The sequence below is a fragment of the Saccopteryx leptura genome, chromosome 5, assembly GCF_036850995.1.
Source record: "Saccopteryx leptura isolate mSacLep1 chromosome 5, mSacLep1_pri_phased_curated, whole genome shotgun sequence".
In the NCBI taxonomy this organism is placed as follows: Eukaryota; Metazoa; Chordata; class Mammalia; order Chiroptera; family Emballonuridae; genus Saccopteryx; species Saccopteryx leptura.
Genome location: NC_089507.1, coordinates 107,379,611 through 107,407,201, shown reverse-complemented (window position 1 = coordinate 107,407,201; position 27,591 = coordinate 107,379,611). Strand labels below are relative to the sequence as shown.

General features: G+C 36.7%; 1 protein-coding gene across 3 annotated transcripts in view; it reads right to left on the bottom strand.

Moving 5' to 3' along the window:
• STAM (signal transducing adaptor molecule) overlaps positions 1–27,591 on the bottom strand; it is an 84,488-nt gene that overhangs the window by 13,425 nt on the left and 43,472 nt on the right. For all 3 annotated transcript variants that reach the window (XM_066384518.1, XM_066384516.1, XM_066384517.1), the window contains 6 exons: positions 15,003–15,078; positions 14,826–14,921; positions 12,233–12,379; positions 7,039–7,129; positions 4,263–4,455; positions 2,931–3,025 (listed from right to left, as the gene is read on the bottom strand). In XM_066384518.1, coding sequence (XP_066240615.1) covers positions 2,931–3,025; positions 4,263–4,455; positions 7,039–7,129; positions 12,233–12,379; positions 14,826–14,921; positions 15,003–15,078 — 698 coding nt within the window. The remainder of the gene's footprint in view (positions 1–2,930; positions 3,026–4,262; positions 4,456–7,038; positions 7,130–12,232; positions 12,380–14,825; positions 14,922–15,002; positions 15,079–27,591) is intronic.

Here is a 27,591-nt window from a genome sequence, read left to right as displayed (position 1 = left end):
CTCATAAATGATGATGCTATGAGGATCACACTAGCACTCCATTTCCAAATTCGAGAACTATATTACATAAATTCTGTTTCTTCTGTTTCTTTTTCATGTGGGTCCAGAGCGAAACATATGAGTTGGAATCCTCATCTAAAGTGCAATGGGAATTTAAAATATAACGGGGAAAAAAATGAGATAGCTACATGATGTTCATCAGCACTTGGATCTCATCCTGAACAGAAAAGTCCGGGACTACCCTATGCTTTCCAACAGTTGATTCAGGACAAGAAAATCCAACCACCCCCCCCCCACACACACACACACACACAAAACAAACAAAACCTACCACCATCAGCCCAGGTTAAAAGTCAATGCAATATGCACTGCCCTTCAAAAAAGGTTCTACAACATATTTTTGAGGTCTAACAAAAAAGAATTCCAATAAAGGGATGGATATCAGGAATCTGTCTCTATAAAAATAACAATAAGCCTGACCAAGTGATGGCGCAGTGGATAGAGCGTCCGACTGGGACGCGGAGGACCCTGATTAGAAACATCGAGGTTGGAGCAAGGTTAGAGCAATGTTCACCAGGTTAAGCCCAAAGTCACTGGCTCGAGCAAGGGGGTCACTCGGTCTGCTGTAGCCCTCCAGTCAAGGCACATATGAGAAAGCAATCAATGAACAATTAAGGTATCGCAATGAAGAGTTGATGCTTCTCATCTCTCTCCATTCCTGTCTCTGTCCCGCTCTCTTGGTAAAAACTATGAGAGGGCATCATTTATCAAAGATTTGTAATTATGTTTTGTTGTAAAAGCCTTCTCTTGAAAGAGAAGCATTCTTACATTTTTAAAGAAAAGTATCTCTTTATTGTTAACATCTCTCTATGTATACTCTTCTGTATCATTTATTGTATAAATATTCATATATATATAAGGTCTACCGGAAAGTTCTGTCCGTTTCTATCACAAGTTTCAACATGTAAGCACATGTTTATTTGGCGCATGTGTGCCTCTCTATTTTTATCACTTAATGTATACATACTGACGTAGCAAATGAACTAAAACAAAGTTCATTCACGTTAGTCTTATGTGTGAAGCCATAGTGTACCCATGGCTACTGATAAAGTTCATTTACGCCACTGTAATTTTTACGAATTTCAACAAGGAAGAAATGCTACAGAAGCATGTCTGTCGCATTCATCATATTCCCCAGACTTAGCACCCTCCGACTATCACTTGTTTTTGTCCTTACAAAATTTTTTGAAGGGCAAAAAATTCAAAAATGAAGAAGATATCAAACAAGCACTGGTTAAATTTTTCACATCAAAAGATAAAACATTTTTCAAAAATGGGATATACAAATTGCCCTCACGCTGGCAAGAAACCATTAATAATAATGGCAGTTTTATTATTTAATAAAGTTTATTGACGGTAAGAAAAATTTGTATTTTGTTTTATTCCAAAAACGGACAGAACTTTCTGGCAGACATTATATAATCTACATTCTGGTAAGATTCAGTACTTGGTGCTGTTGGAAATAAAAAGATGACTATGACAAAGATCCATTCTTAAAATTCTTGTAAACTAAAAAGACCTAAGCTTCTTGCAGTTGATAACTTTGATTCCTTCTAGAAGTCATTATATAGACAGATGAGATAAGCTGAGATATCCTGCCAGATAACTATAGTTTACCAACTTATACCTAAAAACTCTTTAAATCTAAAAATTCCAATCACTAATAGAAATCTTTCTAGACTAAAACATGTTTCCTTAAACAGAAGGAAGCTTTGACTCAATCTTGATGATTCACACTCATCATTATGAAGATTAATTAAGAGTATTATGAGCCCTGGCCGGTTGGCTCAGTGGTAGAGCATCAGCCTGGCGTGCAGAGGTCCCGGGTTCAATTCCTGGCCAGGGCACACAGGAGAAGCGCCCATCTGTTTCTCCACCCCTCCCCCTCTCCTTCCTCTCTGTCTCTCTCTTCCCCTCCCGCAGCCGAGGCTCCATTGGAGCAAAGATGGCCCGGGCGCTGGGGATGGCTCCTTGGCCTCTGCCCCAGGCGACGCCCCAGAGGGGCAGAGCATCGCCCCCTGGTGGGCAGAGAGTAGCCCCTTGGTGGGCGTGCCGGGTGGATCCCGGTCGGGCGCATGCGGGAGTCTGTCTGACTGTCTCTCCGGTTTCCAGCTTCAGAAAAATACAAAAAATAATAATAATAATAATAAAATAAATATGGTTTACATTAAAAAAAAAAAGAGTATTATGAAAAAATATAGTCAATGGTATAGCAATATTTTGATAGGCTACCACCAGTTAACATTTCCTGCAACTATTATGCCTGTTAGTAATATCGCTTCCTGCTTGGCCCCACTTTCTAGTTTACTTCTCCTAGTCAGCAAAGATTTGGAAACCAAACAAAAAACTATTTATATGATTAGTCATGGCTGGTTCTGAAGATCTGACCTGAGGGTTTAAGAAAGCTATTAATGTTGCCAGAAGCCACAGCTTCCAAGTTTGAGGCTAGAACACTAGAGAAATGGTCTCAGTCTTTAAATAGGAAGAGTGCTCCATGAGGTTACACTGCATTTGTCACTTAGATCATCTGACAGTAATGGAAATGCACAACGCATACATTCTGTTAACACTTTTTAATGTGCATTTTCACAACAGCACATATATACACATATGTGTAGGTATACAGATATATATATATATATATTTTTAAAATAGTCCATAGTCTCTCTAAAGATCATCTTGGTAGACAAATGATTGCAATTCTTAGATAATTTCTGTTAAATATTTTACTGACCAGGAACTTGCATTTAAATAAACTCCTGAAGGCACTAACATTTGTAAGCCCCCACTCTAGAAAGTTGAGTTTACTCAACTTTCATTAAGAAAAGGATTACCAATTACCATCCATTGACAGACTAGAAAATACTTACTCATTTCTGGTTCAGCAGTGAGATCTGCAGTTACAAAATTAGAGGGGAATAGCCCCATGCCTTGATGGGTCTCACCTTTCCACCAGTTGGGATCACTGTGAGGAACAAAAAAGAATATTTGACTACAAAAAAGATTTTTATTTCTATGAATCTTTCCCTTTTGTAGTGTTTAACTTACATTATTTCCAGATTTGAATGAAATGAATGTATCATTATTACAAATAAAAGATGAGGCCTCAGAGAAAATAGTTATTAAACACACAGTTCTTTATCTTCTGGAAGGCTGGTGAATGCTCTGGGGATCTAATATAAGGCTCTGAATTCTCTCCAAAAAAAAAAAAAGAGATACCTGCACTTAACTGTCAACTTCAGGAGGCTCATGGGCTCCAATATGAGAATCCTTTGCAGTGTGCTATCTAGTGCATATCAGCAAATCTTTCCTCACAAGAAAACAGACAACAGATGACATTGTTTATAGCACCAAACACTCATAAGGAGCACACTTCCAAGTTCATATCCATGATCACAACTGTATCCCAGTGTCTAGTATAAGAAAAGCTAGCAAGCTCTCAATACTTTTGAATGAATGAATGAATAATCAAAGTTTTATGTAATATACAGCAAAACAGCTCAAAAGTAACTTCCTTTTCTTCCACTCAAGAAATCATATTATACTATGATATAGAAATGACTATAAATCTATTTGAATTGTTTTTCAAAACCACTAGAAAAGTTTGGTACTTCACTATCAGTAACTATTTTCATGTATGGAGCTGTAGTAAAAAAGACAGATGCTCTGAATTACCTCCCCATCATAATGTAAATAAATGTATATACCGTATTTTATTAAATATTTTAACACACCATTTGGTCCTTAAAACCCTAGGTGTGTCTTATGGTCAAGTGCATCTTATGGAGCAAAAAATATGGTAATTTCATGTAAAATGAATTTGTTCCAAACAAATACAAGCAATACATAAATTCACTATATTCTGTAGTTCTCACAAATTTCATAAATACATATACATATTTTGTATATTTTGTAAAATCTTAACTATTTTATTAATTTAACAATTTATATTATTAGATGGCACCAGAAATGAACAGATTAAACTAGGTCTACAAAAAAAATTAAAACTATTTAAATAGATAAGAAAAAAATTAAATTACAAAATAAGAATCCAGCCAGTATAACATAAGCAAAGCAACCAACTGTGATACAAAGAAAATACCTGGGTCAATATTTTTTCAAATGCATTTGTTGAAAGCATCCAACAGGAATAATTTGAAACACAAAATATGTCATATATTTTTATGTGAATGTTAAATCACCTGTCATCAAGAACTGTAATAATTTCTCCAGCTTTAAAAGTAAGTTCATTATCTTCAGCAGCTTCAAAGTCATATATAGCACGAACTTTTCGGCCTTCGTGTTGGTGGTTAGTTAAGAGATTGGATGTGCTTGGATACAAAGTGGAAAGAGTGGTGGACTGCTGCCTTTGTTCCTTCAGGGACAACTCAATGGCTAGAAAATAATGGGTTTAAAAAGACCCAAAGTGTTAATATATCCAATATTCCAAAGAAGTATAAAAAAATATCTGAAGGTAAAAAGGATTCTTTTCTCAAAAGTGTATCTGGAAACTAGGATATATCCTGACATAATAATCTGAACATATATCATTTCATCAATTTTTTCCATTCATTCACAACAGAAAATTCAAAAACATTTAAAAAATTGAACAGCATGATGGCTATTTTTACTGAATGAATACAGTTGAAATAATTCTGGGTAATAAAAAGATATAAATATTCACATCCATTTTTAAAACTTTAACTGCAGATATATTTTCTTTTATCTTTTATGTATTCCTATAGCTTAAGTTTACAAAATGATAATCTAAATCACTTGAGAAGAGTCTCAAGCCTCACTGGGGACTTACTAAACGAGAGCCTCAAATGTAGTATAGCTGAGAACCTGTATTTTATTGCTGCAAATATAATTCTTGTACAATCAGTCTAAGAGTTGAAATTTAAAATAACTACAGTATAGTCTCACCTAAAAATTTCCCCAAATAGATTTCAAATGTGTCTACTCTATCTCCACCACTTCTCCCCCAATGCAGGCCATCACCATGTGTCATGTAGGCTTTGCCATGTAATCACAGGAATTACCTTGCTTTCAAATCAACCTTTAACCCCTTCTTCCCTCCACCTCTGTTCTAGATTAATAAAAGACCTAATGAGAAAATAAAACTTTAAAACTATTATAAGAAAAGAAAGTATCTTTTAGGATCTTGAGGTACGAAAAAATATCTTAAGACATAAAAAAGCAAAAATAAAAGCAAAACTTTTGACTACATCAAAATTTAAAACTTGTTCAATTAAATACACCATTATCGAAAATAAATAAATAAATAAATAAATACACCATTATCAATTTAAAGTTTAAGCCAAACATCAAGAGTAGATATCTACTACAGATATAACTGGCAAAAGATAGCATCCAAAATAAAGACTTTCTACATGATTATTATATTATTATTATTATATTATTTTAAGTGAGAGGAGGAAAGATAGTGAGACAGACTCCAGTATATGCCTCAACCAGGATCTATTTGGCAACCTGTCTTGGGCCGATGCTCAAATCAACCAAGCTATTTTTAACACTTGAGGCTGACATACTTGGACCAACCAAGCTATCCTCAGCACCCAGGGAAACACTTGTATCAATTGAGCTACTGGCTGTGGGAGGGGAAGAGGGAGAGAAGGAGAAGATGGAAGAGGAGAGAAGCAGATGGTAGCATCTCTTGTGTGCCCTGATGGGAATCAAACCCAGGATGTCCATACACTGGGCTGACACTTTATACCCTGAGCTACTGACCATAACCAATTATGTTTTTTAAAAAAAGAATCAGCCTTGGCTGGTTGGCTCAGCAGCAGAGCATCGGCCCAACGTGTGGAAGTCCCGGGTTCGATTCCCGGTCAGGGCACACAGGAGAAGCGCCCATCTGTTTCTCCACCCTCCCTCCTCTCCTTCCTCTCTTTCTCTTCCCCTCCTACAGCCAAGGCTCCATTGGAGCAAAGTTGGCCTGGGTTGTGAGGATGGCTCCATGGCACTAGAGTGGCTCTGGCTGCAACAAAGCAATGCCCCAGATGGGCAGAGCATCGCTCCCCTGGTGAGCATGCCGGCTGGATCCCGGTCAGGCACATGCAGGAGTCTGACTGCCTCCCTGCTTCCAACTTCAGAAAAATATGAAAAAAAAAAAAAAAAAAAAAGAAATTGAATCAATAGAAAGAGATAACCAGTACAGCTAATAAAAATACAAAAATAAAGAAAACTCAACCTCACTAGTATTAAAAGAAATAAAATTTTAAATAATAGGAAATAATTTTGAACCTATCAGATTCATAACACTTAAAAATTCTGACAATGCCAAATGTTGTCAGGAGGTTAAAAATAGTAACAACTTTCATATATTGTTGATGACGAGGAAAAAATAAAACTATTTAGCAAAGTTGAAGACGTGTCTACCCCATGAGCCAACAATAAATACTTCACTTTTAGTCACACAAAATAGGCGCACACACACATGCAAACACACACAAGAACATGTACAAGGATATTCAATGTGGCATACTTGTTACAGTAAATATCAAAACCAGAAACCCAAATGTCCATCAGTAGGAAGATAAATTACAGTATGTATTTATTAGTATACTGGAATATTACACAGCAGTTAAAACAAATAAACATAAGTTATACTATATCTGATAATAAATAGATCTCAAATGTTGCATAAAAAAATAAGTTGTAGATAGTACCTACAGTATAGTATTTATGAAAAAAAATTGTGTTGGACACAGAAAGTATTTGGTACTATTTATGGATATTTATAGGTAAATTGTATAATAAAAATGTTGACTAAAAGGACATACATGGTAGCAGTTGTCTCAGGAGAGGAGAGGGAGAATACTGAGGAGGGGAACAAAGTAGATTTCAGCTTTAACTGCAAAGTCTTTTCTCTTATATTTTAAAAATCTCTCAGAGGAAAATAATATTAAGTAAGAGACCCATCTTTTAGCTACCATCAGGGACTTAAAGACATACCTTTGGCCAAATCTTCCTCTTCTTTTTTGTTTGCCACAGTACCAGGATCCTTGGCTACTAGAGCTGGGCTTGCTTTTGCTTGTTCAACAGCCTAAGACAAAAAAAGGAACACAACATTTGAGAGTTGATCTCAAACATTCCTACCCCACCTAATCTACAAAGATATAAGATCCTTCTTGTCAATCTAAAACTTCTGAATAAAGAAATACAACTGGAGCACCCAAGAAGAAGCATTAGAATTGGAGAAAAGAGAGCAATTGGATACTTAGAGCCAACAGCCTATTAACACTGTCACAGATTTGTGTAAAGAGGTTAAACTCAAAAGAGAAAGACAGTATGCAAACTAAAGAAGAAAGACTAGAGATTTAAAAAGTATTTTGCCCCAGCCAGTTGGCTAAATGGTAAAGCATTGACCCAGTGTGTGGAAGTCCCAGGTTTGATTCCTGGTCAGGGCACATAGGAGAAGTGCCCATCTGCTTCTCTACCCTTACCCCTCCTCTCTCCCTTTCACTCTTCTTCTGCTGCAGCCATGGCTCGATTTATTTGAGCATACTGGCCCCGGGTGCTGAGGATGGCTCCGCGGAGCCTCCTCCTTAGGTGCTAAGCATCGGCCCAAAATGGAAGTCGCTGGTTGGATCCTGGTCTAGGCACATGCAGGAGTCTGTCTCTACTCCTCTCTGCTCACTTAAAAAAAAAAAATTAAATAAAAAAAAATATTTAAAAAAATGTTAAATAAGAAAAGGAGCTGAGAGAGGGAGATGGGTGAGAATTTTAAAAAGACAGTTTTAAATTTTTAAAATATTAAAAGGAGTATTTTAATGCATACTGCCAGATCAAAAATCAGGATGTTATCTTTAGGAACCCAGATTTATATATACCAATATAAATGCTGATAAAATTATACTATTTGCTAACCCAAAATAAAGTTAGGTAATTCTGGGAATGTATTACTGTCTAGCTAAGCATATTTTGTAAATAAGGGAGTATACAAATAAATAAATACATAAATTGATTCACATTTATGGAATTATAAGCTTTTAAGCCTCAATGGCTTCTTAGGTTTTCCATGGCAATCAAGACAAATCAGACTCCATACTGGTACTTTTACACCTCTGACATGCATTTGCTTCTACTTAAAATATCTCCCACTCTGGCTCCTTTTACTCCATCCACATTTTTCCGTTGAGCTTCAACTCATTAGTCAGTAAACAGCTAAAATATCACTTGCTCAGTGAAACATCCCTAAGTTCCTTAATTAAGCATTCTTTCCTGTGTTCCTCTGATGACATTTTCAAACAAGGTACCAAGATATGGCTACTTAAGAATGTAGGTTGTGAAATTATATATACATAACACAGCATTATAGAGAGCAGGACAGCAAATCATGAAAGGAAGATGGGAAGGCATTGGGGGGAGGGGACAAAGGGGGTGTCGAGGGGAACAAGGGGGTTGGGGGATATATTCGGTGGGACACTTGAATCTATGTAAACACAATAAATTAAAATCAATAAAAATTAAAAAAGAAAAAAAGAATGCAGGTTGTGGAGTCAGACAAACATGGGATCAAATGCCAGCTCCACCACCTTCTAAACCTATGGTCTTAGGTACATTGACCTCTTTGTGCAAGTTCCTCATCTACAAAATGAGAATAACAGCTCCTATACACTACAGGGTGTTATGAGGATTAAATTAACACGTGCAATTTCCAAAATCAGAGAAGATGGGGCCATTCAGGGTTTAAAACACAAAGTATAACACTGTCTTCCAGGATTTATAATGTATGTAGGAGAATGTATGTCACACATAAGATGACTATAGCATAAAGGATGCTGAAGTGGGGAGTAGGTAAACCCAAACTTGCTGCAAGGTTTCTACATTTTACATGAAATAATATATTTATATTAACTCAAAAGAGATTGTAAAAAGTTACAAATATATACTGTGATTTCCATGACAATGAATAAAAATGGAATTATAATTTTTAAGTTATTGAGGAAATAAAAAGCAAAATATTTTAAATACTATTTTTAATATTATTTTTTATATTTTTAAAGTAAAATAGTTTTACATTCTTCACTTAGTATATTTATAACATCAAACAAAATGCACAGGGCATTTATTTTTAGAAAAGCTGATTAAAAAAAAGCTTTTTATATTTAACGAAACATAACTTAAAGCACTTTCAATTCTGATTCATTTCTTGTAATGTTCTAATCATTATATGACTAAAAACTAAAGGTATGTTTGGTCAGAGGCAATCTTTTTCATAATATATAAAATCTTGTCACAGTTTGGTGAATTTCACAAAACAGACATTGATCTTTTGTGGTCAATGAAGAAATCTGTATTGGTCCAGAAGGAAGTGAAGAATAAGCTGCATTCAGCCCTGCATTGCTGAACTCCACACTTTTCAAAGTTACTATCAGGTTCTAAGTGTAGCAATGACACTTGTCTTATTAGGTAGCCAAATACAGTAGCAGTGTTGCATTACTTTTATATCTATGTCAAAATTTAACGCTAAAAAAAAAAAAAAAAAAAGAGCCAGCAGCAGTCCTGGCCCAGTAGCTTAGTGGATAAAGCGTTGGCCAGGCTTGTCAGAGGTCACGGGTTTGACCTCCAGTCAGGACACGTACAGCAAGCAATCAATGAGTACACAGCTAAATGAAACAACTAAATTAAACAAGTTGATGCTTTTCTCTCTCTCTCTCAAATCTTTGGGGGAAAAAATCAGAGCAGCATAACAATAAATTAGGTGACTAAAGTCTGACTTTTCTTAATATTTGTATATTATTTTCTTCTGTACTTGGATGGAGAAACAAATTTTAAAATGCTTATATTTTCACCCTGGCCAGGTAGCTCAAATGGTTAGAGCGTCGTCCCAATGTGCCGAAGTTGTAGGTTACATCCCCAGTCAGGGTGCATACAGGAATCAACCAAAGAATGCGTAAAGAAGTGGAAAAACAAATCAATGTTTCTCTCTCTCTCTCTCTCTCAAAAATCAATAATTTACTTTTAAAATTCTTATATTCTCAAAGGCTTTTGTTAGGTATGCTAGCAAAGATCTAGCCTAACTGTAAGGACGTAACCAAGTGACCTCAAAATCTAGAGAGACTTCTACAATTCATGCTAGATGACACATTTTTTCATTAAACATGAAGTTCTTTACAAACAGGGTTTTCAATGATACACTTTTCAGAAACTACTATAAAAATATCACAATACCTCTTCATATTTTACTTTATATGGATTTTATGTATTTGTTGTGGCTAAAAGTAACTATAATTAAATGAGCTTTCATATTTTATAACATCTAGATGAAAAGAAAAATAACTCTTAACTATACTATAGCTGATCTATGTCCTAAATCATCTGAACAGGAAAGTAACCTAACAACTATGCCAACCAATAAATAAATGCTCTTGCCAGTGTTCACTCCACTTCTTGTCCTTTGAAGCCAAGTCCGGACAGACACATGTACACTAACCTCTATATCAAATGGAAGACAGGATCATGTAGTGGAAAGAACACTGGACTGAGAGTCAGGTGGCCTGTGTTCTACTTCCAGCTCTGTCAACTACAAGCTGTGGCCCCTGGGCAAGTCACTTAACCATTCTGGGTCTCAGTTTCCTCATCTGTAAAATGAGGGGATTAAATTAGAGAATCCCTACTGCTGTTGCCACAACTATCTGAGATTCTAGGTTAACCAAGCAAAACTATATTACATATCAAACAGATCATTAATTCATCTTCTTTCTCATATAATAACAAGCCCCTGTGTAGATGGATATGCAGTTTTCACTGCACTGAAAGTTATACTCTAGAGCAGCGCTTCTCAAACTTTGATGTGGAAACAGAATCATTGAAGAAATTTGTTAAAATGAAGATAATAAACCCATGGATCTGGTAGGTACCTGAGATGCTGCATTTCTAACAAATTTCCAGGTGGTGATGAATGATGGTCAACAAAACAGATTTTGAGTAACAAGCTCTAGAATAGGTTCTTGGAGTATAGAAGTCGCCAATTATACTAAGCATCTATACTCCTTGGCTCTCTGTAGTGAATCTACTGTGATAATTGAACACTGCTATTGCCAAGAAACTTGTTATAAGACTCTTGGATTATTCCACACAGAATTATTCCTTAATTATACAGATTTTAGAAATTATTCTGAGTAATAAAAGCTCTCAATTATGAATAAATACTTCTAAAAGCTATAATTTATTATAAAACTATTCGTAAGTCAAATTTCAAGTAAGTAGAAAAATATCCTTCTTTCAAAGTATATTTCTGGTTTTTCATAGTTCAAGAGCATAGAGATAAACTAATTGTGTCTTGGGAAGAAAGTCTAGACAAGTCTGGATGAATCAATTCATGAGTCCCTGAAGTGGTCACACCCAGAACTTGAGCCCTGCATAACTTGAGACTTTTCTGCTCATGCTTTTAAACCACTCATATTTTACTCCCATCTGTATATAGTAGGGAAAAGACAGTATAGTAAATTAGCACACATTTTAAAGCCCCTTATAGGATTGTTACCCAGAATAGAAAAAGAATAAAAGAGATATCCTTTCATTTTTTCATATGAAATAAATTAGAGATTGGTCTCATTCCTTTTTTTTTGCAAAGGAAAGTTAAGCCTTTCAGTCAATTATATTTAACAGGAGAGAGAAAAAAGATGAATGTACTAGTCATTTTTTATTAAGGGAAAAAATACTTCAGAGACTTCTCTTCCCATTGACCCCTTATATCTCCTTCTCACTTTTAATACAGGTATTTAAATTTCATAATCAAAAGAACCTCTAAACTCATCCTTAAATTTTGAGGATATCCCTATTTTTTAGCTGTCATTCTTTCTAGATAAAATTATAACAGAAAGAAAGTTAACAAGATTGTATTGCCTAATATAATGAAGTAATTCTATCTATATTATTAAAACTAAATTTAAAAGTATTTTAATTGCAAAATGTGAAAGTAAATCATTTATAAAAAAGATGAAACAGTGAGAAAATAGAATTTGGAACACATTAATATTCCACTAAATTTTTCTGGCGCCTCTAAATGCAAGATTATTAACAAAAATTCCTTCTAAATAATAAAAGCTACCTGGGTTTGGAGAAAAACAAAAAGGAATTTTATTAAACATGACTACTTTATAAAAACAAACTGTAGTGCACACAAAACTTCACAAAATACCTGAGAGCCAACAGCTGGAAAGGTAACTCCTTGTTCCTTAAGGTTCTTAATCATTGCTGATATTAGACTAAGCTGTGGATCATTCTTAAATTCATCTGTCCATTCAACCATAAGGGCCTTTAACTTTTCACAAACTTTGGGATGACCCTGAAAATAAGAGAAAAAAATTAGTAAGATTTGATTTGGAAATAATTAACTTATGATTATTTATGATAAGCTAGTAGAGCAATAGCCAAATCTGCTTGAATTTTAAGTCATTTTAAATGATTTTGTTATTTAATTTTCCTGTGATTGTTTTCATGAAAGTTTTACTAACAAAAAATTTGAAAGTTAATAAGAGTAGTGATTTCCTGGCCAATGATTTAATATAGGTATCTTAAATGTGAAAACCATAGTGCTGCAGACCACTTTTTAAATCACAAACTACCCCAGCTATATAATGTACATAAAAAACTTTAAATCGTTATTAAAAATAAACTAATTTATTTTCAAACTAAAAAAAAACAAACAAGAAGATACCATCATAAATACCTCACATCAAATTCAAACATTAAATATGTAAAACTTATTTTTAAGTTTAAGGTCAGAAAGAGAACTTTTCAGAGTATTATGCAACTAAGCAAACTTTATACATCAGGAAGATAAAAGTAATTTGTTTTGTTTTTTGTAGACCAATATTATAAAAATTAAGTTGGAAACAGTGAATGTTGCAGTTCCTTTATTTCTAATCCCTAACTTTTACTGTGTACTACTATGTGTTTTCCCCAAGTTGCTTAATTATTTAAGGTCTGATTTGAAGTGGTGCATGTCATTATACCTAGAAACTTTATTTCTTTAAAATAACACCTCACCTGCCTGACCAGGCGGTTGCTCAGTGGATAGAGCGTCGGACTGGGATGCAGGGGACCCAGGTTCGAGACCCCGAGGTCGCCAGCTTGAGCACGGGCTCATCTGGTTTGAGCAAAGCTCACCAGCTTGGGCCCAAGGTCGCTGGCCTGAGCAAGGGGTTACTTGGTCTGCCAAAGGCCCGTGGTCAAGGCACATATGAGAAAGCAATCAATGAACAACTAAGGTGTCACAACGAAAAACTAATGATTGATGCTTCTCATCTCTCTCCATTCCTGTCTGTCTGTGCCTATCTATCCCTCTCTCTGACTCTCTGTCTCTGTAAATATTAATAATAATAAAATAATAACTCACCTAAAGTATAAAACCAATGTTTATTCTAAAAACATTTGAAGAATAAAGAGAAGTCCTTTCTCCCTCATATGTGTTTGCTTTTCAAAATACTTGTTCATGCTACTAAGTACAAATTTGAGTGCCATATCTTGAATTACAGAAGATATTTTAATCCCATCATAAATAGTGGTACATTTTGATAGATATTAAGGACTTTAAAAGAATGGTTACTAACTAATAGAAAATACCTGAATATAACTTAATAAAGCAAAAAACAGGAAAAATGATCACATAATCATTTTTGACAAGTACAGAATTTTAAATTATTTCATTTCTGTACTGTCATCTACAAAAACTTGAAAATATTTATTTTTTCCAAAAAGGCATTTTCCCTTTTAACCCTTAAAATTTTTTTTCTTGTTATATTTTATAACCCCCACCCATGAAAAACAGCAAGAAATAATAACATTTAGAATGCACAAATTTTTACTGGGAAAACTCACATATCATTTAGTAACAAATCTTTTAAAGTCCTTAAATTGCCAGATTTGAATTCTTTTTTTTTTTTTTTGTATTTTTCTAAAGCTGGAAACGGGGAGAGACAGTCAGACAGACTCCCGCATGCCCACCAGGGGCGACGCTCTGCCCCTCCAGGGTGTCGCTCTGCCACGACCAGAGCCACTCTAGCGACTGGGGCAAAGGCCAAGGAGCCATCCCCTGCGCCCGGGCCATCTTTGCTCCAACGGAGCCTAGGCTGCAGGAGGGGAAGAGAGAGACAGAGAGGAAGGAGGGGGGGGGGGGTGGAGAAGCAAATGGGCGCCTCTCCTATGTGCCCTGGCCGGGAATCAAACCCGGGTCCCCCGCACGCCAGGCCGACGCTCTACCGCTGAGCCAACTGGCCTGGGCCCAGATTTGAATTCTTTATTCTACATTGTTAGGTAGAGAATCTAATGTTAAAATCCTGTGATGGTCAGGTCATATCAAGATGAAATTCAACAGTGTAGTATTTTGGCAGTATTTCTGAACACTTCTAACTTCTAATCGGGAAAATTCTTCTATGGCTACAAAAATGGTTATAAATGCTGTCCCTAAAAATAAACAGGTATTATTTAATCAGAAAGAGAAACATATATATTTATATTTACTTATCAGATGAAAGGAATGATGAAGAAAAGAGTGTTGAACATACTGTAATATGGCTTGAAAAAACCAACTCTTGGAGTTAAATAAATTGGTAGTCTCTTCAGCAAAACATAACATTTACTCATATAATGGAAAGATAAAGCCTAGAAAGAATTAAAAAAACAAAAGCACAGACTAATCTTTTGTAATTAAAAATATGAAGGGTTGAAGAATACAACACACTAAAGGAAAAAGACTGTCTTAATTCACTTCTAGGTATAATGTTCCTTACCTTGTTTAATACGTTGCTTACTTCACTAGCAAAATCTCTTGAACATACTTCTAAATGAAAAATTTTGCCACAGTTTGATACACATGCTCCTAGAAGCTAAAAGCATAAATTGCAAAGTTAAAAGGGCTCAATTTCAGCAGGTAATTTTTTGGTAGAACCTAAAATCAAATCACTCACAGTCAGAGCTTGCATAGCAACATGAGGATCTTTATGGTTCACCCTCCTCATAATAGACCGAAGACAATCTTTAGGTCTAAAACACGAGAAATGTAACAATCAATTAGTAGTAGTACATCCAACTTTTTTCCTCCCTTAACTATAATAGGCAACAGACTATACAAAATGGAGAATATGGCAAAAAAGTTTACTTTTTATTAATACAGTTGAAAAACTGGATACTTACAAGTTCTTTTATACTTTTCAAACAAGATTAACAGACTCTCTTCATAACTATCATAAATTAGGCACTTTAGGCTAATTCTGAATGAAAAAAGTTTTGAAAATAAAATGGTAGATCAACTTCCACTTCCAGTCATGATGGAATAAGTGGAACCAGACTTATATTCTTGCCAGAAATAATTACAAAACTAGAAAAATATGTGAAATATGTATCACAGTAACTTAAGTATGCAAGACCACAGGCAGTGCATAATGATGATCTCTAAGAAGGAATATAAACTAGATAAACCAGACCTTCATTTCAACATCTAGGGGCACTTTCCAGATACCAATACTAACTAGCTTTCTGCCTAAGGCAATTCCTGGATCTCAGTACAAAGAAGGTGACCTGAAGAAGACAATGATGAGGAGAGCAGAGAAAGGCCACGTGGAGGAGAGGAGAAGCAGCCAAGATGGCCGGAGTGCTGAAGGAGAAGCCAGTTTGTGCAGAGAGAAGGAGATGGGGAACAAAGGCTAGCTGACTTTTACAGCCATGCGTGAGGAAACCAAGAGCTTTGTGGAAGAGGCTGCCCGGGACCTGCAAACTGAGCAGTGGAAGGAGCTGGAACAAACATGGGAGAAAGAGATGCAGACCCTGGAGCTGGAGCAAGCACCGGAGGAAGCCGATCTGGTTCGTGAGATTTGCTTGGAAATGGAGCAGCCACTGGAGAAAGAATCACAGGTTTTGATTTCTACACTATAAAATGGGGCAGAGGAGCCCATGCTGGAGGAGAGCAGAGAAAGGCCACATGGAGCAGAGAAGCAGCCAAGATGGCAGAGTGCTGAAGGAGAAGCCAGTTTGTGCAGAGTTTATGCAGAGAGAAGGAGATGGGGAACAGAGGTGAATAAGACTGGTGAGGTAGAAACCTTTGATTCTAGAAACCCAGATTAAGTCAGTGGCTTTGGGAGCCCTGAATAGAAAGGGAAGTGTTTTCCCACTGTGTATATTTCTTGCCCGCTGGGTGCAAGCTAGGATTAAAGCTAATGGCCCACCAAAAAAAAAAAAAAAAAAAAAAAAAGACAATGATGATCTCACTGAGCTGGGTCAGAAATCAGTATCCAGAAGGCTAGAGAGCTAAAATTTAAGGGAGCAAGTAGAAGGAATTGTATGAAGAAAGAGTTTTATATATGGCAAATGCAAGGGTCCACTTAGGTCTGCTGTGGGAAAAGTCAGGCATGCATAGATTAAAAACTTCACAAGGCTGAGCAAAAAGTGAGAGCTATATGCTGAAGAGCCAGACACAAAAGGGCAAATGTTATATGACTTCACTTACATGAAATACCTAAAACAGGCAAAGACACAGAGACAGAAAGTAGAATAGAAGTCACTAGTGGCTAGGGGGACGGGAGAATGAAGAGTTCTTATTAATGCAGATAGTTTCTGTTTGGATGATGAAGTTTTGCAAATAAACAGTAGTGTTGCTTGCACAACAGGGTAAATGTACTAAATGCCACTGAATTTATACTTAAAAATGGTTAAAATAGTAAATTTCATGTTATATTTTACTACAATAAATAAAATAAAATAAAAAAGGAATGATGTACTGACACATACTACAACTTGGGTAAACCATGAAAACATTACACTAAGTGAAAGAAGCTGGTCACAAAACCCATATAATGTATGATTCCAATTATACAAACCATCTAGAATAGGTAAGACCATACTGATAGAAAGTAAATTAGTAGTTTTCTGAGGCTAAGGAGAGGTGGGAATGGGAGGAAGTGCTAGGGAGCACAGGGTTTCTTTGTGGGTGATAAATGCTCTTAAATTAGTGGTGACAGTTACACATACATCTGAATATACTAAAAAACAATGAATTAATTTTATCATTTGTGAAATAAATACGTAAATATAAATATACACAAAAAAGAAAAAACATTATCATGGGATTGGAATTCTATTGTGCCCTGGAAAATTTGGCCAGTAAGAATAATTATCCTAGGAAATTTCATTGAGAGAAAAAAACAGCCTGACCAGGCAGTGGCGCAGTGGATAGAGCTCCGGACTGGGATGCGGAGGAACCATGTTCAAGACCCCAAGGTCGCCAGATTGAGAGTGGGCTCATCTGGTTTGAGCAAAGCTCACCAGCTTGGACCCAAGGTCGCTGGCTCAAGCAAGGAGTTACTCCATCTGCTGAAGACCCACGATCAAGGCACATATGAGAAAGCAATCAATGAACAACTAAGGTGTCGCAACAAAAAACTAATGATTGATGCTTCTCACCTCTCTCAGTTCCTGTCTGTCCCTATCTATCCCTCTCTCTGACTTTCTGTCTCCAAAATAAAAAAAAAGAATGGAAAAAACAATTACCAAAACACTGTGATAAAAACGGGGAAAATCCTTCTTAATATTAGAGAAAAATTAGCATAAAATGGATTTCTGTATCTTAGGACGTTTCACTTCCTACTAGGAAGTTTCCACTTAAAGAGCCTAATGTACTGGCCCTGTCCAGTTAGATCAGTAGGCTGGAATGTTGTCCTGAAATGCCACAGTTGCAGTTTCGATCCCTAGTCAGGGCACATACAGGAAGCAACCAATGAATGCAAACTAAGTGGAACAAATGAATGCTTTTTTCTCCCCCCCCCCCCATTGGGAGAAGTATTTATTCATGGCCTCTCCTCAATTTTTAATTAAATTGTTTGCTTGTTTGCTGCTGAGCTTTGAGAGTTCTTTATATATTTTTTTTGGATATAAACCCCTTTACCGGAGCTGCTGTTTGCAAATATCATCTTCCATTTAGTTGGCTATTTGTTTTGTTGTCATTTTCTTTTGCTGTGCAGAAGCTTTTAGTTTGATATTGTCCCATTCATTTATTTTTGTCTTTACTTCCATTGCCTTTGGGGTCAAACCATAAATTTTTCTCTATGGCCAAAGTCCATGACTTCAGTACCTATGTTCTCTTCTATGCAATTTATTGTTTCAGAACTAATATTTAGGTCTTTGATCCATTTTGAATTAATTTTTGTACCAGGGGACAAACTAGTCAAGTTTCATTGTTTTGCATGTGGCTTTCCAATTTTCTCTGCACCATTTATTGAAGAGGCTTTCTTTTCTCCATTGTATGTTTTTGGCTCTTTGTGGAAGATGATTTGTCCATATATATGTGGTTTTATTTCTGGGATCTCGATTTTGTTCCATTGGTCTGTATGTCGGTATTCTGCCAATGCCATGCTATTTTGATTATCATAGCTCTATAGTATAATTTGAAGTCAGGTAGTGTGATACCTCTGGCTTCATTCTTTTTCTTAGGATTGCTTTGGCTATTCGGGATTTTTTATGGTTCCATACAAACCTGGTATCTCTCTCACTAAAGTCAATAAATAAAAATTTTTAAAAAAGAACAAGAGTCTGACTGGGTGGTGGCGCAGTGGACAGAGCACTGGACTGGAATGTGGAGGACCCAGGTTTGAAACCCTGAGGTAGCCGGCTTACAGCCCACGATGGCTGGCTTGAGCCCAAGGTCACTGGCTTGAGCAAGGGGTCACTTGCTCTGCTAAAGCCCCCTGGTCAAGGAACATATGAGAAAGCAATCAATGGACAAGCAATCAATGAACAACTAAGATGCCACAACAAAGAACTGATGCTTCGCATCTCTTTCCCTTCCTGTCTGTCTACCCCTATCGGTCCCTCTCTCTGTCTCTGTAAGTAAGTAAGTAAGTAATAAATAAATAAATAAATAAATAAATAAATAAATAAATAAATAAATGCATTTGCTGAATGAAGTAAGTATAAATATGTTCTGTAAGGGAACTCCAATATAAAATGTGGGAAATAAATCAGAACTGGAATGAATAATAACTATATATTCAATGGCATATTCAAATACTCAAAATGCTTATCTGATTTATAATACACAATCACATAAAACACAGTCTATACAACACAAGAAGAAGAATAAGGGTGAAACACTGAGTAGAACTATCAAATTCTCAATTTTGAGCTTGTATAGTAGGCATTTCTTATGTGATGGTTGATGGAACATGAACATAATAGACAAATAATGTTATCTGGCTATTTAAACAACCAGCAATTCCACTTCTGGGAATATATCTTGAGGAAAACCATGACACTTAATTCTAAAGAACATATTCACCTGTATGTCCATCACAGCGTTATTTAAAATATCCAAGGCTAGAAGCAGTCCAAGTGCCCACCAGTTAGATGCATGCATTAAAAAGCTGTGGTACAGCCCTGGCCGGTTGGCTCAGTGGTAGAGCGTCGGCCTAGCGTGCAGAGGACCTGGGTTCGATTCCCGGCCAGGGCACACAGGAGAAGCGCCCATTTGCTTCTCCACCCCTCCGCGCTTTCCTCTCTGTCTCTCTCTTCCCCTCCCGCAGCCAAGGCTCCATTGGAGCAAAGATGGCCCGGGCGCTGGGGATGGCTCTGTGGCCTCTGCCTCAGGCGCTAGAGTGGCTCTGGTCGCAACATGGCGATGCCCAGGATGGGCAGAGCATCGCCCCCTGGTGGGCAGAGCGTCGCCCCATGGTGGGCGTGCCGGGTGGATCCCGGTCGGGCGCATGCGGGAGTCTGACTGTCTCTCCCTGTTTCCAGCTTCAGAAAAATGAAAAAAAAAAAAAAAAAAAGCTGTGGTACATTTACACAATGGAATACTACATGGTCGAAAAAAGAAGGAAAATCTTACCTTTTGCGACAGCATGGATGGGCCTGGAGAATATTACGCTAAGTGAAATACACCAGTCAGAGAAAGACAAATATCATATGATTTCACTTGTATGTGGAATCTAATAAACAAAATAAACAAAATAGAAACAGACTCATAGAGACAGAGAACAGACTGACAACTGTCAGAGGGAAGGGCTGTTGGGGGATGGATGGAAAAGGTAAAGGAACCAAGTAAAACGAGTTAACACCTCACAGACGAATACCAGAGGGAAAAGGAGGTAGGGTAGAGCAGGGGTCAGGAACCTTTTTGGCTGAGAGAGCCATGAACGCCACATATTTTAAAATGTAATTCCATGAGAGCCATACAATATGTTAAACACTAAATATAAGTAAATGTGTGCATTTTATGTAAGACCAACACTTTTAAAGTATACAATAAGTCTCTGAATTCTTTTTAATAATGTTGTTATGCTGTTGCTAACCAATGATGAATAAAGTACTTCTTACCATTAATGAGACTTCTGGTGCTGCATGGTTTTGCTGATGGCTTTGTAGTCTGGTTGATACATGGTGAGGTTAAGCTTCATGCAGGGGTTGAGACTTCCATCCATTAAATGTGATCATAGGTTGGTCTTAACAGTCTTTAGATGTGAGAAAGACTGCTCACATGCATACGTAGACCCAAACACTGTCAGTACAGCAATACTCACATGCCGCAGTGTGTGGTATGTGATGGGAAGCACTTCCAAGTTTTGACAATCAGCTGGTCGGCGGGTTGAAGTTTTTTCATTTCTCCTCACTTGTGTTTGCTCGCCAACTCTGCTTGCTGTCATGCAAGTCTTTCCAAATCTTCATTCAGTGACTTGAACTTATTCACCCACATGTCTGAGGCCTTCAGGTCAGCAGCTTGTAGCTCAAAATCTCTGACAGAGACACCGGGATGTAACTCAGGTCGGTGCTGTCCACTACACACTCGTGTGGATGGGTGATGAACTTAAAAAGACAAGTGCGCTCATGAAATTCTCTAAAGCGTGCTTTGAATGGCTGCAGGAGATTAGATGTGAAGCCCACTAGCTGCTGGAGATCAAGATGTTGAGCAGGGTCACTTGCTGTGCATGCATCTTTAAATTCTCCCAGTTTTTCAAAGTGTAGTAAATGACCTGTTTCAATGTCAGCGATGAAGAATCACAGCTTGTTTTCAAATGCAAACACTGCTTGTTGCACTGCTTGCATATTCACATTGAGCTGGTTTAGATGTTCAGTCATGTCCACAAGATAGTAGAACTTCAGGAGCCACTCAGCGTTAGCTAACTCAGGATGCTTGACGTTTTTCATTTCACGAAAAGTTCGGATTTCGCTCAGACAAGCCGTGAAACAGCTGAGCACCTTCCCTCTTGACAACCAATGCACATTGCTGTGAAGAAGCAGACCAGGATAATTATTCCCACTTCATCCAGCAGTGTTTTAAACTGGAGATCATTTAAAGCTCGGCAACAATAAAGTTGACCACCCAAATGACCAGCGATATCACCTCACCAAGCTGCTCGCCACACATCTGAGCACAAAGTGCCTCCTGATGTAGGATGCAGTGAAAACTTAGGATGGGTCTCTTTTCATGTTCACGAAGAAGCGCTACAAATCCTGTTTTTCCCCACTGTGCACGGAGCACCATCAGTATACACCGAAATAAGTTTATCCATCGGTAGATTTTTTTCTTTAGCGAACTCAATGAAAGACTTGAATAAATCCTCCCCTCTTGTTGTCTCTTTCATAGGCAAAACAGCAAGACTTTCCTCATGTAGTGTGTCACCAACAGCATACCTTGCAATCACGCTGAACTGGGATAAATGGCTTACGTCTGTTGACTCATCCAAAGCGAGAGAAAAGAATGGTGCTGCATTTATGTCCTTCACTCGTGTTGCCTCAATTTGATTTGCCACAATGATGGTACGATCGTGAATAGTTCTTGACGACAGAGGCATGTCTTTTATTCGTTTGATTATCTTGTCTTTATCCGAAAAGTCATCAAAAAGTTCATTGGCAACATCAAGCATGAATGTTTTGGCATACTCCCCATCTGTGAATGGCTTTCCATTTCTCACAATTGCTAAAGCACCAGCAAAGCTAGCTGAATTCCAGTCACCATGTTGGGTCCAAACACGGAGCTGCTCCTGACTAGCTTGCACTCTGCACAGTAGCTCTTGACATGCTTTCTTCCTGCTGTCCCCCGCTGGATATTTCGATGCAAATGTAGCATGGCATGTGTCAAAGTGCCGCTTTATATTTGACCGTTTCATCGATGCAATTTTATCATTGCATATTAGACACACTGCAGAACCTGCTCTCTCCACAAAGGCGAATTCCTCTGTCCATTCCTGCTGAAAAGTACAATACTCTTCATCTTCTTTTCTTTTAGCCACCTTCGTCAAAAGGGTTTCTGCAATTAGCTAGCTGACTACTTGATTAAAAGGAGGGAAGTTTACTTCCTGACCTCACAACGACCCGTGTGTGTTACGCATTATCCAATAAAAATTTGGTGTTTCCCAGAGGACAGCTGTGATTGGCTCCAGCCACCCGCAACCATGAACACAAGTGGTAGGAAATGAATGGACTGTAATACATGAGAATGTTTTATATTTTTAACGTTTTTTTTTTATTAAAAATTTGTCTGCGAGCCAGATGCAGCCATCAAAAGAGCCACATCTAGCTCGTGAGCCATGGGTTCCCGACCCCTGGCATAGAGGGAGGCAAAATAGGGTAAGGGGAGAAATAAATGGTGATGTCAGAACACTTGATATGGGGTGGTGAACACACAATACAATATACAGATGATGTAGTATAGAATTGCACATCTGAAACCTATATAATTTATTAACCAATGTCACCAGTAGAAAAAAAATAAAAAAATAAAAAAGTTCATGATCCCAAGGACTTCAGAAAAGAAGGTAACTAACATCTACATACTAAGCATTGAAGATTATGGAAGGGTAGGTAACAGTCACCACATACTTAAATTCAGCATGATGATATTTTGAATTTCCCAGACTATATAACACTGAGGTATATTTCAGTCAAACAAAATACCATGCAATATAAAGCATGAGAGAAATAAGAATCACTAAAAACTTCATTATAAAATTGGCATGTTTTTATTCATTATTTTAACTTTCAAATAACTGTTCATTCATTATAGGCACTGAAGGACACAGCACAGAGAAGTGAGAAAAAAAACAGAACTAGGAGTAAAAAACCTGACTTCTAATTTTGTCTCTACTACTACTACAAGCCACATTAAAATCTCAAGACTTTATTAGTTTCATCCATGAAATGATCTCTACAGTACTACAATTCTATAGGTCCCATTCTATAAAATATATGGTGTTTTTAAAATTATATCTACTAAAATGCTAAAGTAAAATCATTGTCTAGAGCATATAAAGATGGAAAAGTAAAATCTAATCAGATTCTATTCCTTAGTCAAGAACATGGCTCCTGCTACTTTCCCCACTTTCTCTTGAATCATTATCTCAATGTGCCCCTTACAACGGGTCATTCTCTTCTGCATACACAGATGTTATAATACAATCTAATACATCAGCAAAAAAATTCCCATCAAACAACCAGTTAAAGACTCCACTTAAACAGTAACAAAAAGGGCAACATACCTTATAAGAAACTACCAAAATTGTACAAGTTTTAGAGGAAAACTTTAAATATTAATAAAATATATAAACTGAAGATATGCTATGCTCCCGAAAAGGAAGATTTAATATTATAAAGGCAATTTATTAATTTAAAACTAAGTCAATTTAAAAAGAAACAGGTTTGTTTTTAAACTAGTCAAATCAATCCCAAAGTTTATCTGGGATAGTACAGAGGGGCAAGAGTTATCTAGAAAAACTCTGGAGGAAAAAATCACTGAAGAAAAACTAGACCTGCTAAATATTAAAAGAGTATTATAAGGTTTTTTTTTTATTTTTTATTTATTCTTTTTAGAGAGGAGGGGGGGAGAGAGAGAGAGAGAGAGAAAGGGGAGGAGCAGGAAGTATCAACTCCCATATGTGCCTTGACCAGGCAAGCCAGGGTTTTGAACCGGCGACCTCAGTGTTCCAGGTTGACGCTTTATCCACTGCACCACCACAGGTCAGGCCGAGTATTATAAGGTTTTAATAATTAAAACCATGTGGTAACAGCACATAAATACACATAACAATAGGACAAAAGAGTAAATTCAAAAAATAGGTACAAATATATACAGAAATGTAACACATAAATGCAGTATTTCAAATCAGAAAGGAACCAGACCACTATTTACAGCATGATGTTGTAACTTTTGGGTGGCCAAACAGAAAAGAATCAAGTTAAAGTGATACCTCACGCTACATAACAGCATGAATTCCAAATACATCAAAGACTTAAATGCAAAATTGAAACCACAGGTACAGGAACTTAAAAAGTTTGATGGTTTCTTTTTTTTTTTGACAGAGACAGAGGGAGTCAGAGAGAGGGAAGACAGAGACAGACATGAAAGGAGAGAGATGAGAAGCATCAATTCTTAGTTGCGGCATCTTAGTTTGTTGATTGCTTTCTCATATGTGCCTTGCCCAGGGGTTGCAGAAGAGTGAGTGACTCCTTGCTCAAGCCAGTGACCTTGGGGCTTAAGCCAGAGACCGTAGGTTCATGTCTATGATCCCAAACTAAAGCCGCAACCCCGCGCTCAAGCTGGTGAGCCCCCGCTCAAGCCAGATGAGCCCGCATTCAAGCCAGGGACCTCGGAGTTTTGAACCTGGGTCCTCCAGGTCCCAGTATGATGCTCTAACCACTGCGCAACCGCCTGGTTAGGCAAACCTCTCCGCTTTTATGGTAAGGGTTCAAAAGAGAGCTCTAACCACTCTCCTTTCCAGGCCTCCAGGTACTGTCTGCAGAAGCTAAAAGAGTCTTGACTATCTTTCTGGGTAACTGAGTACTTGAGAACACAGCCTGTTATTCTTGTTTATACCAGTCCCTACAAGAAGCTCTAGACTATCTTCTTTCCATCACTAAACAACTCTGCATAACCATTACCAACTTTAAAACCTCTTGGCTGTATCCTCTAGAATTCACAGCCCACTATCAACAAAAGCCCCTAGCCTTGGTCCTTGTGTTCTACAGAAACGTGGCTCTCTAAGGAGGATAGATACTACTCCTACAGCCATCTCAAGTGGTAGTTTTTTTGTTTGTTTGTTTTTCAAGTGGTAGTTTTTTGTCTTCACATGCTTGTACCTACATTAAATAAGGTATATACGGGTCCTCTTTGATCCCTTTGCTACTTTCAAATCATTCTCCCCTCCTCTTTCCCCAAACAGTCCAGTTCTGATAATGTCAGACTATCTTCTTGTTTCAATCCCTTTAGAAAACCTCATCTCAATGATTTTAACTCCTAGCTTACTGTCACTCTTTCCAATTATTACTGCCTTAATGCTCAGAGATCTTAATAATGATGTAAGAGATGCATCCAATATCATGGCTTTTTTACTTTTATCCCACTTTATTATTATTAATTTGTCATGATCATAACCTAGACTATGTCATGATCAATAACTGAAATCCCTCTATAATGACAATTTCCATCATTCCAACTACAACCTTCTACGTTTCTAACTCACTTCCTCTCTTATACCCAACTCTGTGTTCATTTAGGGCAACTCACCTCTGCTTCAGCCACTCTATATCTTTCAGGTCCTTAGAAAGCACAAGTGTTCTCTACCTTGCAGCACTCATGCAGATGAGATGCTTATCCCCTCTGCCTAGGGTCAGCTGTTTCTTTCTTCTCAACTTGAAAATCACTGCAAAAATGTTATCGCCTCACACCAGTCCTCCCCTGAAAAATCTAAGTAGGTCTCATTCTATTCTCCACCAAAGCACCAGGCTTGTTATCTACTTAGCCCATGATCTGTTTACATCGTCATTTCTATCGTCTACTAGTAGACTGTTACCACAACTGACAGCAAAGGCCGTGCTTGCTTTATTCACCACTGTATACGAAAAGCAGGATGCCCAGCCACTACTCACTGTTTGTCAAATAAAAAAAATAAAAAAAAATAAAAATAAAAAAATATATATATATATGATGCAAACAGAATGAAACCAACTACTATAGTTCCGTGATGTTAAGAAAGTAAAAAAGACATGGAAATCAAAATCAGGCTTCACAAAAAGTCCTTTAAAATTTATTCATGGTAGAACTCTTCCCCTAATTTAAATTATATTAAAGAATTCCAAATATGGATTAGATTATCATTTGTAAATTGAAAAAAACCTACAGTACCCAGAGCTGCTCTGATTAAATAAAATGTTAATAAAGGACTAAAACAAGACCTGGCAAATAATAAGCAGTCAATAAGTGCTGGCTATTCTTCTTGAAAGACCACTTAAAAGTCTGAAAATTAAGGCCCACAATTGAGGACATGACTATAATAAAACATATATTGCAAGAGAACTATTTCTCTCCCTGATGCTGCCCTTCCACCTTGAAGACATATGGGTCAGAGATTATTTTTCCCTTAAAAAAAATCAGGAATATGGTCCTAGCTGGGTAGCTCAGTTGATTGGAGTGTCATCCCGATATGCCAAGACTGTGGGTTTGATCCTTGGTGAGGGCACATACAACAACCGATGAAATGCATAAATAAATGAAACACAAATCTTTCTCTCTTTCCTCTCTCTCAAATTAATAAATTTTTAAAAAACCAGGAATACAGTATTCTATCAACCTCCAGTTGAATGTAAGAAAAAGTCACAGTCTAGGTCCAGAACAGGACAATAGAGATCAATGAAAAATATTTTTAATAAACTCTTGCCAAAAGGCTTATATTTATATTTTTCACAAAATATTAACTAATAACTACAATTTTATCTTTCTAATTTTGTTTCAATAAATAAAAAACTTATAAGCTAACTAGATCCTTTAGCCAAATAAAGAAAAAGTTGTTTTCCACCTTCAGTCAACTTACTTTAAGCAAAAACAGTTAAGATATAAAACAGTACAAATTAATCTAGCTGTTAATTATAAAACTTTAACTTTGTTGCAGATAAGCAATACCTACGCTGACATTTTTTACATATAGTATAAACAATCAAAATAGACAAAGGCTATTTTTATTATGTGAAGACTTGTTACGAAAACTGCTACTATCATTCTGAAAGTTCTCTTGATTCTAAATAAGCAGAGATTTTTCAGTCCATCATATGACCTCACTGGCTAGCCATTTTTCAGTATTTACTCATACACTGGAACTGCACACTAAAAATCATGTGAATATCTTAGGAAGTCAGAAAAATAATTTCAGAATGTTTCTCAAGGTTTAAGTCCAGCATATTCAAACATTTCAGGTTTAAAAAAACACATACACAAAAACCAAACCCTATTACCTATATGAAGCAATTACATCTACTAGGTTTCCTAAAACTGATATAATTTGAAATTATTAAATAATTATAATTAGTAAGTATTAAAGTATATTAAATATTCCGCATGCCACTAATCAAAACTGATGCTAAACTAGCAAATTAATTGTAAATGTGTCAATTTTTACAACCAATGTAATATTGATACTAAAAGAAATACATTTCTAAGGCTGACACGATGTATTAAGGAATTATAAATGTATAATAGTGTATATACAATATGCCTATTTATGAATGGGGAAATATATTCATATC